General features: G+C 43.2%; 1 protein-coding gene across 4 annotated transcripts in view; it reads left to right on the top strand.

Moving 5' to 3' along the window:
- The first annotated feature begins 1,655 nt into the window (after nucleotides 1-1,655).
- Nucleotides 1,656-15,632, top strand: part of TMEM192 (transmembrane protein 192) — a 126,907-nt gene continuing 112,930 nt past the window's right edge. The window contains exon 1 of one of the 4 annotated variants that reach the window (XM_029620033.1): nucleotides 1,656-1,798. In XM_029620033.1, the coding sequence (XP_029475893.1) occupies nucleotides 1,769-1,798 (30 nt within the window). In that variant the 5' untranslated portion in view covers nucleotides 1,656-1,768. Of the gene's footprint in view, nucleotides 1,799-1,894; nucleotides 2,389-3,184; nucleotides 3,302-15,632 lie in introns of those variants that run through there. The other 3 variants (XR_003859228.1, XM_029619947.1, XM_029570883.1) reach the window with 3 other exon arrangements.

Genomic DNA, 15,632 nt, shown 5'->3' with positions numbered 1-15,632 from the left:
GATGGGCAATATTTTCTGCACTGCATCTCTCTGATCCAGCACTTTTGTCATCTCTTTCATGAAGGCCAGAAAGTTTATCTGTGATTATTTTCCCTTTGTGAAACCATGTTGTCTAGGAACTTGTAATCTGTTTTAGCCATAATGCCCTCACACTAGATAGGTATTTATATCTCTATGGGAGGCCCACCTAGTAACTCGAGGTGAGGTTTAGGTATTAGTGTAGGGGTTAGGGGCCACTTTGACATTCTAAGTGAGACGTACGAACAGAACGGTGCTCTCTTGTGAAGATTTGATGAACTTCGGAGTGAGGAAACTCACTCAAAGATGAGATTTGTGCAATGTTCTCTCAACCTAGCTTGATGGACTCTCTACCTGGGTAACATCAAGCTAGGTTGAGAGAACATTGCACAAATCTCATCTTTGAGAACATCAAGCTAGGTTGAGAGAACATTGCACAAATCTCATCTTTGAGAATATCAAGCTAGGTTGAGAGAACATTGCACAAATCTCATCTTTGAGTGAGTTTCCTCACTCCGAAGGTCATCAAATCTTCACAAGAGAGCACCGTTCTGTTCGTATGTCTCACTTTGAATGTCAAGGTGGCTCCTAAACCCTACACTAATACCTAAACCTCACCTCGAGTTACTAGGTGGGCCTACCACAGAGATATAAATACCTATCTAGTATGAGAGTATTATGGCTAGTCTCTATATTTAGCACATTTTGATAAATCCAGGCCCAAGTTATTACTCAAAAAACAATGAATATATGATGCTATTTTGACAATTAGCATATTCAGAATTTTACAATGTCATGCACACAATTTCCCTAGGAATATTTCCTTGTCACACTTTTGTGATGTGGGATTATATCTACTCTCTTCTATTACTTCAGAATCTGTTCTGTCTCCAGAGAAGTTGAACAGAGCTAGTTGAGGTGCAGGGTGCTTTTTCTGATGTGTACCACAAGTTCATTTGGTTTATCTAGCTTCTTTTGTGCACATACATCAAGTATTTCCTCCTCTGTCAACCAGTCTGATCAATTATGCCTCATATACTATTTTAAGCACATCGCCTTTCCCTTTTTCTGTATATTCTGAGCAAATGAATGTAAGATTTTTTTCATGGGTTCCCTGCCCATTAATCTCAAATGTTTTATCTTTACTATTTCTCCCCTTTATGTTTCTAAACGTTTTATCTCCTTTCATTTATTTTTATTTAAAATCATTTATTAATTGGTTTACTGATAAAATCTCTCATCAACTGGTCTTTTTTTCGCAGGGATAGTGTCTCCAAATGGGTCAGTTCTGCATATATCTTGGAAGAATGAAAGTCACTGGTAAACCAGGGCGTGTTACATCTGATTTCAGTTTCTCACATTTTTTTTGCTAATGTTCTTAAAACTTGCATTATGCCACGGGGTTTATGGGATGCAATATGAATAGGCAACACAAGTTTTTTTTCGGTTTGGACCTTAGCTTCTTTCCCTGCCCTCATTTTCCTAAAAGGTTCTGCCTATTCTCCGGACTAAACGGAAACATTTTAACACATACAAGCTGGAAAAAAGGACCGGAATAATAGCAAGAAAACGCGGCAGTAAAATATACTGAAATCGCTCTCCTTGTGTCTGTCTTTGGGCGATTGTACAGATAGGCGGACCACTCCCACTAAAGGACAGAAAAGCGGAACCAGTGTGCTGAGGCTGGCAGATAAGGGCAGCATCCACGAGGTAGGCGGGGAGAGCGCGTGACACCGGCGGTCCGCTGAACATGGCTGCAGATCCCGGACCGCGGAGACACGTGAGTTGGGAGGGGGCGCAGTCGCTGCGGTAGAGCTGGGAGAGGAGGGCTTTGGGAAGCGGATTGTCGGCTACTAAACAGCAGTTCTAGGTGGCGCTTGGTTTGAATCGGGGAAGGAGGGAGAAAGAGCACTAGCCGGGCGGTCCACTACCACTGCTGCGTCTCTTGAGGTCGTTTTGCGGCCTTGCCTGCAGCTGCGTCTGAAGCCGCGGTCTGTTTGTTCCCCTGGTCACGTGAGAGTTCCCCGAGTTCTGACTTTATCCCGGCACGTTCTACCGATTGTGATCACGTGAACAGCGGTGGCGCGCGCTAGGGGAGTAGGGACACGCGCCGCGCTCGCTCTCTCTTTTTTTTTTTTCTCCCTTTCTCTCGCTCTCTCCCCGTTACTATCTTCTTACGCTCGCAGCGCGGAGAGAATGAGCCGGGAAGCAATGGGGCTGCCCCCGGCCCCCAAGAGTAGTGGCGGCAGCACCACATCCACTTTCATCAAACACTACCGCACGCCAAGCTATAACCACACCGTACGCGTGACGGAGACCGCCGGCAGGACGCGGCTCTTTGACTTCCATCGGAACCTCATGCTGCCGCAGGTGCACAGCCGCTTCTACCTTTTCCCGAGCTCGAGTTAGGGCCTTTAGGTGTGTGCACCTCTTCCCCTCTCTGTTGCTTTGCTCTTTGATAAGTTCCCTTTCTTTGCAGGAATAAGGAAACACATTCCAGGCGTTTCGCCTTTTGTTTGGAAATCTTTTTTGTAATTGGTTGCTTAAACCTAAAAGTCTATAGGAGGTAGATGACGTAAGGGCTTTAAAGGTCACGTGGTGGGCGAGGCGGCCCTGCTCAAACGTTGCCGTGGTGTTTTGTTTTTTTTTTGACAGGTATTGATTCGCACGTGGTAATACTTAGCTTAGGGCTAGACTCATTACGTGTTTGGGAAACTGATTGTATGGGGACTGAATGCTTCAGTGAGATGAGCGATGATCGTGCTAAATGTGTACCCGGTTGAGATTCTTGCTGATTCACCCATCTTTCTCTTGTTTGATTACTAGGAGGTAAAGGTCAACCTCACTATCTTGTCAGATTACGTACAGAATGTATATTTTATAATTGAATGTTTTATGCACTTTGTACTTTTGTGTCTTTTTAGAGGAGAGGTTTCATTCTGGAAACTGATTTACATTGATCAGTCAATTCCTTGAAGGGGCATATGAATTTAGTTTGTTTTAAGGCGATTTAGAATATCCATTGAACAGGAGTTGCTTGATTTGTTGACTTGTATTACCTTGCTAACTTTCTGTTTTATTAAGTCATATGACTATTTCTGGCTTTGATTAATGCAGGCCCGGCGTGACCGGGTGTGCACAATATGCATTTGCCTGGAGTGGAACACCTAGGAGGGCGGTGGTAGCAAGAAAGGCTGCTGGACCCGCTGAAGCAAGGCTGCCACAGGAGCCCATCCCCGTGGTGGCAAAGAAGGGATTTGGCGTCGAGCCCTGGTGCATGCATGTGAGAATGGGAGCCCGGGTCTGAGGATGGGAGAATAGGAGCCTGGGTGTGTGAGTGAGAGCTTGTGTGTGTAAGGGAGTTTGTGAGAGAAAGTATGAGCTTGTGTGGGTGAGAGAGAGGAAGGGAAGAAGATAGGAGAGAGAAGAAACAGAGAAGAGTGACCCTAGAGAGAGAATTAGGAAAAGACTGACGAGGGGACCTGGACCAACTGATTAGAAAAATAAAAAGAACAGACAATAAAAGTAAAAAAAACCCAAAAAACAATTTTGAGATTTTAGCAATTGGAATATGCTATCTTTGGGTATATGCATTTCTTATAATTTTGTATTTTGCTCTTTAGCTTTCCAGTGTTCAGAGTCTGGTTTCTCAGGTTATTTCGGTTTTATTTGCAGGATTCTATTTCTAATTTGTAGTCCCTTACTTCTATATTAGGTAAGGGTTAGTTTGTGTTCTGCCTGTGTGACTGAGGGTACAGCATTGCTGATAGTATGTAAATTTCTCTCTAGGGATTTGTAGCAGTCTGGCTTATGTTATTCTAGTAGGTGGTGTAGTAATGTTCTAGGGCCTGGTGTAGTATTTGCATTGCTTCTTTTTCATAAGTTGCTGTTATTTGAGCAGTGCTGTTATATGGTATGGCAAGGTTCTAGGCACCTTTTTTTTTTTGTGAGGTGACCCCAGAATTTGAATATATTTTATTTTTTTTCCATGTTGGGTTGTAACGTGAACTGTCATAGTTTTGCTCTGCACCTGTTCTCATGATTATTGCTATTTTATTGTAGTTATGGTGATCTCTCTGGAAAGGATTCGAGAGAATACATTGATATTTATTTTACGACATAATTGATTGGATCTGATGTTTGCGTTCTTTGCTTTTTCCTGATTTGTTTTTAATTGCAATAATATAAAATAAATGAATACACATAATAGTTAAAAATTTTCTAAAACGTTTCACTCATGATGCAGAAGGGCTGTTGTAGACTACTTAGGAACCCACTGTAAGATGTATGCAAGGCATTTATCAATATGAGTACAGCTATATATCTGTGTGTGTGCCCTTGAGAGCATATGTATCACTCACAGGTTCTCATATGCATGCTCACACACATACACATAATGGAAGCACTGAGAGGAGAGAATTTATTTATTATCTTCAATCTGAGATATCACATCCGTTTTCATTCAGGTACTGTAGGTATTTCCCTATCCCCAGAGGGCTTACAATCTAACAGGCCGATTCAGTAAAAACGCGGGAGAGCGGACAAACGCCCGCGTTTTCCGCCCCTTACTGAATAAGGGGTAAGGGAAAACGCGCGTCCCTTAGTCAGTAAGGGGTAATAGCGCGTCGAAAACGCGCGTCCACCCCGCCCCCGAAACGAATAGCGCCAAGCCGCATATTTTACTTTCAGAAATTAGCGCCTACCCAAAGGTAGGCGTTAATCTCTCTCGGCACCGGGAAAGTGTACAGAAAAGCAGTAAAAACTGCTTTTCTGTACACCCTCCGACTTAATATCATGACGATATTAAGTCGGAGGTCCCAAAGGTTAAAAATAATCAAAAATTTAAAAAAAAAAATTTTAAATCGGCTCGCGGGTTGAAAAACCAGACGCTCAATTTTGCCGACGTCCAGTTTCCGAACGAGTGGCTGTCAGCGGGTTTGAGAACAGACACCGGCAAAATTGAGCGTCGGCTGTCAAACTCGCTGACAGCCGCCGCTCCTGTCAAAAAAGAGGCGCTAGGGACGCGCTAGTGTCCCTAGCGCCTCCTTTTACCGTGGGCCCTAATTAGCATATTTGTATTTACTGTATCGCATTTCTTTCTGTATCGGCCTGCTTGCTGGTGGCTGAAAGGAATCAGTACGTTTTTGCTTGGGACATCTTTTTTTAAAAGTATTGGGGCGAAGTTAACTATTTGGGAATATTATTTAGTGTGGTTTGTGCTTTTAATAGTAAGTAAGGCAGCAAATAAACAGAAGTTAGACTGTATTTTTAAATAGTCAGTCTGTAAGGCAGCTAGTAAGCACAAGTTAGTGTTTATATATTTGTATATTAAAAAAAAAAAAAAGTAGCCAGAAGCTAGAAATAAGCTGCTAGGAGCAGTGTATACCTAAGTATACACTATTGTTCCCTATCCACTTGTTAATTGTAAACCGACATGATGCGATATTCATCGCGAATGCCGGTATAGAAAAACTTAAAATAAATAAAATAAGTAAAAAGGTTGAAAAATTCAGTTCAGTTACTTGCCTTGGAAAGGTGTTAAGGTAGTGTGATTTGGTTTGATTAGGTACCAACATGTGTTAATCAAGAGAGCAGTGAGTCACTCTCGCTGACTAACTGAAGTTAGACTGTTTGTATTAACCAACCCTCCCACCCGTCGCCCACCCACCCCTAGCTCATCCTTTAATTTATAGGCAGGTGTTACTTAAAAAAAAAACCCAACCCAACCTTATTGAGAGTTTGATCATTCCCCTGTAGGTCACTACCAGACATATAGTGAATTTACTAATAAATTTAAAGGACATTAATTAGACACATTCCTACTCCTACAGCAACCTTATACGTAAGTAGGAACTGAACAAATTTGAGATGGAAGGCAACAGTCCAGCAGTAAGAGGGGGGCTTCCCAGTCTTTTGCATCAAGTGTCACATGTATGATTTTTTACCCGCCGGTGAGAAATTGTGCATGCGATGCAAAGAGCTCCTGGCTCTCAGAGAACGAGTCCGATCTCTGGAGTCTAGCGTGGCAGACCTGGAGGAGGTGAGGTAGACAGAGAGGTATATAGATGAGACCTTCAGGGACATAGTAGCCAAGTCCCAACTTCAGACTGGCAGCCCTGGTGCTGCCTTGGAGGAAGAAGGTCTCATGATTGGAGAGCATCAACCTGGTGCAGCAGGAAAGGATCCTGTAGCAAGGACCTGCTCTCCAGGTGATGCATTGTCCTTTCGCACTGAGGATATCTCCCCAAGGCCTACTGCCCAGGAGGGAAGGGTTAGGTCGGCTGTCATAGTTGGTGATTTGATTATTAGGAATGTAGACAGCTGGGTGCCTGGTGAGCGTGAGGATCGCCTGGTAACATGCCTCCCTGGTGCGAAGGTGGCGGACCTCACGCGTCACCTAGATAGGATTTTAGACAGTGCTGGGGAGGAGCCGGCTGTCGTGGTACATGGCACCAATGACATAGGAAAATGTGGGAGGGAGGTTCTGAAGGCCAAATTTAGGCTCTTAAGTAAAAAGCTTAAATCCAGAACCTCCAGGGTAGCATTCTCTGAAATGCTCCCTGTTCCACGCGCAGGTCCCCAGAGGCAGGCAGAGCTCCGGAGTCTCAATGCGTGGATGAGACGATGGTGCAAGGAAAAGGGATTCAGTTTTGTAAGTAACTGGGGAACCTTTCAGGGAAGGGGGAGTTTCTTCCGAAGGGATGGGCTCCACCTTAACCAGGGTAGAACCAGACTGCTGGCCCTAATTGTAATAAGGAGAGAGAGAGCAGCTTTTAAACTAGAACAAAGGGGAAAGCCGACAGTCGCTCATCAGCGCATGGTTCGGAGAGAGGTATCTTCAAAGGATACTAATGATGCATTAGAATTAGGGCATCCCGACAGTGAGGTTCCAATAATAAGAAAAGTAGATAAGTGCCTGTAACTAAAAACTCACCTGAGCTAAAAAATTCTAACTTATCCCTATCAATTAAAAAGCAGAATGAAAATACAAACAAAAAAACAAACTTTGAAATGTTTGTATACTAATGCCAGGAGTCTATGAAGTAAGATGGGAGAATTAGAATGTATAGCAGTGAATGATGACATAGACTTAATTGGCATCTCAGAGACCTGGTGGAAGGAGGACAACCAATGGGACAGTGCTATACCAGGGTACAAATTATATTGCAATGGCAGAGAGGAGCACCTGGGAGGCGGTGTGGCGCTTTATGTCCAGGATGGCATAGAATCTAACAGGATAAACATCCTGCATGAGACTAAATGCACAATTGAATCTTTATGGGTAGAAATCCCTTGTGTATTGGGGAAGACTATAGTGATAGGAGTATACTACCATCCACCTGGTCAAGCTGGTGAGACGGACATTGAAATGCTAAGAGAAATTAGGGAAGCTAACCAAATTGGTAGTGCGGTAATAATGGGAGATTTCAATTACCCCAATATTGACTGGGTAAATGTATCATCAGTACATGCTGAAATTGGAAGAAGGATCTATCTGAAGAAAATAGGATAAAACATAAGCATTATCAAATTAAGTATAAAACATTGATGACAGGCAAAGAGAGAATTTGAAATAAAGTTGGCCATAGAGGCAAAAACTCATAATAAAAACTTTTTAAAATATATCCGAAGCAAGAAACCTGTGAGGGAGTCAGTTGGACCATTAGATGACCAAGGGGTTAAAGGGGCTCTTAGAGAAGAAAAGGCCATTGCAGAAAGACTAAATTAATTCTTTGTGTCCGTGTTTACTACTGAGGATGTTGGGGAGATACCAGTTCCAGACATGGTTTTCAGGGGCGATGAGTCAGACGAACTGAACGAAATCACCATGAACCTGGAAGATGTAGTAGACCAGATTGACAAACTAAAGAGTAGCATATCACCTGGACTGGATGGTATGCATCCTAGGGTACTGAAGGAACTAAAAAATGAAATTTCTGGACTATTAGTTAAAATTTGTAACATATAATTAAAATCATCCATTGTACCTGAAGACTGGAGGGTGGCCAATATTTAAAAAAGGCTCCAGTGGCGATCCGGGTAACTATAGACCAGAGAGCCTGACTTCAGAGCCGGGAAAAATAGTGGAAACTATTCTTAAGATTAAAATCGTAGAGCATATAGAAAGATATGGTTTAATGGAACACAGTCAACATGGATTTACCCAAGGGAAATCTTGCCTAACAATTCTGTTTCATTTTTTTGAAGGGGTTAATAAACATGTGGATAAAGGTGAACCGGTAGATGTAGTGTATTTGGATTTTCAGAAGGCGTTTGACAAAGTCCCTCGTGAGAGGCTTCTACGAAAACTAAAAAGTCATGGGCTAGGAGGCGATGTCCTTTCGTGGATTACAAACTGTTTAAAAGACAGGAAACAGAGAGTAGGATTAAATGGTCAATTTTCTCAGTGGAAAAGGGTAAACAGTGGAGTGCCTCAGGGATCTGTACTTGGACCGGTGCTTTTCAATTATGTATATAAATGATCTGGAAAGGAATACGACGAGTGAGGTTTTCAAATTTGCTGATACAAAATTATTCAGAGTAGTTAAATCACAAGCGGATTGTGATACCTTACAGGAGGATCTTGCAAGACTGGAAGATTGGGCATCCAATTGGCAGATGAAATTTAATGTGGACAAATGCAAGGTGTTGCATATAGTGAAAAATAACCCTTGCTGTAGTTACACGATTAGGTTCCATATTAGGCATCATAGTGGATAATACTTTAAAATCGTCAGCTCAGTGTGCTGCAGCAGTCAAAAAAGCAAACAGAATGATAGGAATTATTAGGAAGGGAATGGTTAATACAACGGAAAATGTCATAATGCCTCTATATCGCTCCATGGTGAGACTGCACCTTGAATACTGTGTACAATTCTGGTCGCCGCATTTCTAAAAAGATATAGTTGCGATGGAGAAGGTACAGAGAAGGGCAACCAAAATGATAAAAGGGATGGAACTGCTCCCCTATGAGGAAAGGTTGAAGAGGTTAGGGCAGTTGAGCTTGGAGAAGAGATGGCTGAGGGGGGATATATGATAGAGGTCTTTAAGATCAAGAGAGGTCTTGAACGAGTAGATGGGAATCTATTATTTACACTTTCGAATAATAGAAGGACTAGGGGGCATTCCATGAAGTTAGCAAATAGCACATTTAAGACTAATCGGAGAAAATTCTTTTTCACTCAACGCACAATAAAGCTCTGGAATTGCATGTCTTTCTGAACATACAGAAAGACATGGTTTAATGGAACAAAGTCAGCATGGCTTTACCCAAGGGAAATCTTGCCTCAGAAATCTGCTTCACTTTTTTGAAGGAGTTAATAAACATTTATTTATTTATTTATTTATTGATTTATTTATTTATTGTTATACCGAGTTACATGATAGGCATCACATCAACCCGGTTTACAAATAACAAGGAGTGTAAAGCATAACGTAACGTAAAAAACAATATTTTCAATAAGAACCTTGAACTTTAAATACAGTGAATCAGAAAAAGGGAGAGGGAAAGTTACAAAAAACAAGGAAAATAAACTTGGGATGGAAGGGGAGAAATTGAACAGCACAATATTTGGATAAAGGTGAACCTGTAGATGTAGTGTACTTGGATTTTCACAAGGCATTTGACAAAGCTCCTCATGAGAGGCTTCTAGGAAAAATAAAAAGTCATGGGATAGGTGGCGATGTCCTTTCGTGGATTACAAATTGGCTAAAAGACAGGAAACAGAGAGTAGGATTAAATGGACAGTTTTCTCAGTGGAAGGGTGTGGGCAGTGGTGTGCTTCAGGGATCTGTATTGGGACCCTTACTTTTCAATATATTTATAAATGATCTGGAAAGAAATACGACAAGTGAGGTAATGAAATTCATTCGCTTTGAATGAATTGTTCAGAGTAGTTAAATCACAAGCAGATTGTGATAAATTGCAGGAAGACCTTGTGAAGCTGGAAAATTGGGCATCAAAATGCCAGATGAAATTTAATGTGGACAAGTGCAAGGTGATGCATATAGGGAAAAATTACCCATGCTATAGTTGCACAATGTTAGGTTCCATATTAGGTGCTACTACCCAAGAAAGAGATCTAGGCGTCATAGTGGATAACACATTGAAATCGTTGGTTCAGTGTGTTGCGGCAGTCAAAAAAGCAAACAGAATGTTGGGAATTATTAGAAAGGGAATGGAGAATGTCATGGTGCTTCGCCGCATCTAAAAAAAGATATAATTGCGGTGGAGAAGGTACAGAGAAGGGCGACCAAAATAATAAAGGGAATGGAACAGCTCCCCTATGAGGAAAGACTAAAGAGGTTAGGACTTTTCGGCTTGGAGAAGAGACAGCTGAGGGGGGATATGATAGAGGTGTTTAAAATCATGAGAGCTCTAGAACCTGTAGATGTGAATTGGTTTTTTACTCTTTCAGAAAACAGAACGATTAGTTGGCACTCCATGAAGTTAGCATATGGCACATTTAAAAGTAATCGGAGAAAGTTCTTTTTCACTCAGCGCACAATAAAACTCTGGAATTTGTTGCCAGAAGATGTGGTTAGTATAGCTGTGTTTAAAAATGGATTGGATAAGTTCTTGGAGGAGAAGTCCATTATCTGCTATTAATTAAGTTGTCTTAGATAATAACCACCGCTATTACTAGCAATGGTAACATGGAATAGACTTAGTTTTGGGGGTACTTGCCAGGTTCATATTGCCTGTGTTAGCCACTGTTGGTAACAGGGGGCTGGGCTTGATGGACCCTTGGTCTGACCCAGTATGGCACATTCTTATGTTAACGCCATAACGCATTTTGATGAATGACCCTGTATATTTGTAATTTGCAGTCTTTCTGTACTTGGTGAATGTCAGTTCTATGTGTGTGACTGAGGTGAGGTATTTTCCTACCATGTAGGCATTTGTATTAATATTTGTTGTATCTTCTCAATAGGACATGCATTGGTGGTAAATTAGTTTTTTCAAAAGGAAGGATATTGTGCCTGGTAGGGGAGAGTGTTTGTTTATTTTGCTGTTACTGAGAACACCAGAAATATCTTTTTTTTGTATGGTAAATTGAATGGGGAATGTCCTAGATCTGTTCTGTCCCCATTGTTGGGAGGGGTAAGGGTGGTTCCTGTAGAAACAGAGTACATGTTTACATTTAGCTCCGTGACGATCATGTGCTCAGTATGTCATGCATGTAAGAACAATCTGTCAGGTGTGTCCCGACAGAAAAAAGGTAGAGAAGCACTGGGCTAGTGAACTGGGAAAATTCACTGGTTGACAAGATAAAGTTGTGGACTGTATACAAAATAAATGTTGGCCATTTTTCATACTGGCTATGGCAGAGTCCCTTCCTTTTTCTCAACTATGCAGCTGTCACTTGTAGCTCTTCTTCCCCTTATGATCTCAGCTTGGCCTGTACTTGCTGGCCATGGATACGTCTTGCAGCAGTACAGCTTTATCCGTGGCTTGGGCCGTTTCCGTGTCTAGCCCCTTTCTACAGTCTCAGTCAGAGTCTTCTTGGCCAATGGAGCCAGTGAACATTTAGTTTTCACTGGCTCAGTGCATACTTTGGTGACTTGTGCCAGTGGTCAGTTATTACTATGTTCCGTTCCTGTGCAAGGTGGTAATTGAATTTTAAAATACCAGAGACTAAGTCCCCTGGTTGTATGCATATTATGTTTTGCGTTTTTGGTTCTGGGATTCAGATTTTGTGGTTCATATTCTTTCAGCTTTTTGCAAGGGAATAAATTACAAGAATGCTTTCAGGAGCATACCTTAGCCCAGAGCAACTCCGGTCCTTGAGGGCTGCCAACAGCCTTGTTTTTGGGATATCCACAGTGAATATGCATCCATTACTTCCTCAGCATGCAAATATATAGTTCATGCATATTCATTGTGGATATCCTGAAAACCAGACTGGATTTGCCTACCCTTGCCTCAGACAATAGCGAGGAACTGCATGAATGTGGAAACTCCTGAAGAATTGTTCTATGTATTCCATTCCTGAATGGTGAAATAAAATTTATTAACCAGTAATTTGTGAGTCATGCAGCAATCTCCTGCATGCTGGAGCTACAAAGCACCCTTAAAACAACAGCAGCCCCATCTTAGCAGATGAATCCAGAACAAGTGTGTTATGCACCTCTAACAGCAGATGAAGACTGAGCAAACTGACATCATGGTTTGTATATACCCCTGCAGTGACATCAGCCTGCCAGTATTCTCTGTCTCCAGCAAATGGTGGATGTGCATCCCCCTACTGGGGATTGCTTCATTTTAAATAAGGAAAATAAATTTGCCCTGCTCTCCTGTGGTGATACCAAATATTTCCTCGCCCAGTTGAGAATTCCTCAGGTGATTTTGTGGTCCCTCAGATGAGTGCTGAGGTAAAGCTGAGCTCAGGGAAGTGTTTTCATTTTTTTTATTTATTTTTTAACTTAAAGTACTGAGACAGAGAAGCAGGTTTTTTTGTTTTTTTTTTAGTGTAGGGCTTCCTCCTTCCCCTGGACTGTGTGCTCTGTGCACCATTCCGACATTTGGCCTGCTCCGTGGGAGGTCGAGGGACGTGAGCAGTATGGCGGTATAAGCAGCTTCTGTAGACTAGGCCCCGCTTTGAGGCTTTTTCAATGGCACTTTGCGCGCTTTCTATAAGCTGCCCTCTACAGGATTGTCTGTTGTATGTGTCTAGCTGGGCGTTCAGGTCGTGTGTCCATTTTTTGGATGCTTAGTCGGGACTTGAAGTCTGTGCATCCAAGTAAAGTGGCACCCTTAGCGGCCGCACACTTACCTGTACACTTAAGTTTTACTGCGCTTATCCTAGAGACACCTAAGTCTTGGAATTCTAGGTGTGAGTCCTTTCATCCCAGAAGGAGCGCAGGCTCGGGTCATGGGACCTCCTGAACTCCCAAATGAAGGTTTGCTGTACACCCTTGGGAACAGGAGATAGGGGGACACCTCTCTCTTTAATCAGAGGTAGGTCAAAATCACATCAATGGATTCTGGAAGTGATACGAGAAGGATATACAATGGAGTTTTGTAGTGTTCCTTGGGACATGTTCATGGAGTCTTCCAGCCACTCCCTGCAGAGGAAGAAGGTAATGGAGGGTACATTGGCAAGACTCCTCAACCTGAGGGCTGTGGTTCCACTTCCCATGTCTCAAGAAATTACGGGGCAATATTCCATTTATTTTGTGGTACCCAAGAAGGAGGGCGCTTTTTGTCCCATCCTGGATCTCAAAGATGTCAACTGTCATCTGCAAGTGAAACATTTTTTTGCATGGAAACCTTGCACTTGGTGATAATAGCCGTGCAGTCGGGGGAATTTCTGACCTATCTGGATCTGTCCCTGGCGCATCTTCACATTCACATCTGACTAGAACATCAACGCTTTCTGCGGTTTGCAGTTCTGGGATGCCGCTTTGTTTCAGACACTACCCTTTGGTTTGGCCATCGCACCCAGGACCTTTTCCAAGAGTAATGGTAGTAGTTGCAGCAGAGTTGAGAGAGGATGGGATCTTAGTACACCCGTATTTGGATGACTAGCTGAATTGAGCCAAGTCACTGGAAGAGAGCCTCCTGGTGATTTGCAAGGTGATTGACCTATTGCAAGAGCTCGGCTGGGTGGTGAACCTGGCCAAGAGCAGTCTTCAGCCTGCTCAGTCGTTGGAATACCTCGGGGTCCAATTCGACACGAAGCAGGCCAAGGTTTTCCTGCCGAAGCTCGAATTCAGAAGTTACTAGCACAGCTCTGTCTGTTGATGAACACTCTGCCCCCAACTGTATGGACCTACCTGCGTGTACTTGGATTAATGGCGGCAACCCTGGAAATGGTACCATGGTTGAGGGCGCTTATGCATCCTTTTCATTGCTCCCTGCTGTCTAGGTGGAACCCGGAGTCTCAGGACTATTCGATTTTGGATCCAATGCTGTCAGCTGGAATGCAGAATTGTCTCTCTGGAACATCATTTGGCTGGAAGCCAGGACGGTTCGGTTGGCATGTTTGCAGTTCAGTGACGAGATGCAGGGTCAATCGGTCCAGATAATGTCTGACAATGCAATGACAGTTGCTTACATCGATCAGCAGGGAGGTACCAAGAGCCAATAAGTGTCGCAGAAAATAGATCCCCTGGTGGAATGGGCAGAAGTGTCGCAGAAAATAGATCCCCTGGTGGAATAGGCAGAAGTGTATCTCCAGATGATCTCAGCCTTGCACATAGCAGGAAAAAACAATGTAAGAGCAGACTTTCTCAGCAGGGAGAGTCTAGACCCAGGAGAGTGGGCATTGTCAGACAAGGCGTTTCAGCTGATTCTGGATTGCTGGGATCTCCTGTTCCTAGACCTGTTGGTGATTTTCATGCAATGTGTAAGTTCCATGATACTTCAGCTGCAGCAGAGATCTGAAGTCATTGGGGATTGATGCTGTAGTACAGGAGTGGCCGGAAGACAAGTTGCTATGTCTTTACTCCATGGCCCATGTTAAGCAGATTGGTTCGGAGGATAGAGCGCCATAGAGGGATGGACCTCTTCGTCACTCCAGATTGGCCCAGGGGACCGCAGTATATGGATCTGCAAAGGCTCCTGGTGGAATTGCCTCTTTGTCTTCTGGTGCACAGGGATCTGCTGCGGCAGGGACCTGTTCTTTACGAAGATCTGACTCTATTTTGGCCCTTGAAAGAGCTCTCTTGCTGAACTGTGGATACTCTGCGGCAGTGATTTTTCACCATGCTAAGAGCTAAAAGGTTCTCCACTTTTTTGGCCTATGTGCGGGTTTGGTGAGTGTTTTTGAGGCCTGGTGCGAGGATTGAGGTACTCTTCCTTTTTTGGTCAAGATCCTGCTCATTTTGGAATTTCTGCAGGATGGCTTGAATAAAGGCTTGTGTCCCTCAATTCGTTAAAGGTAGAAGTAGTGGCTCTCGCCTGTTTCAGGGGTCAGACGAATGATGGTTCCCTGTTGGCTCATCCCGATGTGGCTTATTTCCTGAAAGGAGTGAAACATTTTTGTCCTCCTTTGAGGTTTCCGGTGCCCCTTTGGAGTCTTAATTTGGTATTGGATTTCTTGACGGGCCCTACGTTTAGACCGCTGCGTACTCTGACCTTTAGAATGGTGTTTCTTGTGGCAATTTGTTCTGTGTGTAGGGTTTCCGAACTGCAGGCTTTGTCTTGCTGGGAGCCATTCCTCTGGGTGACTCCAGGGGTGGTACATATGTGTACTGTTCCTTCCTTTTTACCAAAGGTCTCTGATTTTCACTTCAATCAGTCCATCTCCCTGCCATCTCTGAACAGAGTGAAGATGTGGAGGAGTATTGTGTGTTGCAACCCTTTGTCGAGACATATTGTGAAATATCTGGAGGTTACTGAGCCTATGCAGAAGTTGAATCACCTGTTTGTCCCTCATGGTGGTACTTGACAGGGAGAGTTGGCCTTGCAGGCTACAATAGCTCACTGGATTTAAGGAGGTAGTCACGGCTGCATATGTGGATGTTGGGAAGATGTTACCTAGTCAGGTTAGGGCTCATTCCACTAGGGCTCGGGTAGTGTCATGGGCAGAGGTGAAATTTGTCTCCTGTTGACATTTGCTGAGCTACAATGTGATCCTCCTTACACACCTTTTCCAGGTATTATCGTC

Source organism: Rhinatrema bivittatum, chromosome 1, assembly GCF_901001135.1.
Source record: "Rhinatrema bivittatum chromosome 1, aRhiBiv1.1, whole genome shotgun sequence".
Taxonomy (NCBI): domain Eukaryota; kingdom Metazoa; phylum Chordata; class Amphibia; order Gymnophiona; family Rhinatrematidae; genus Rhinatrema; species Rhinatrema bivittatum.
Note: the sequence above shows the minus strand (reverse complement) of the source record. Positions and strands in the feature narration are given on the sequence as shown.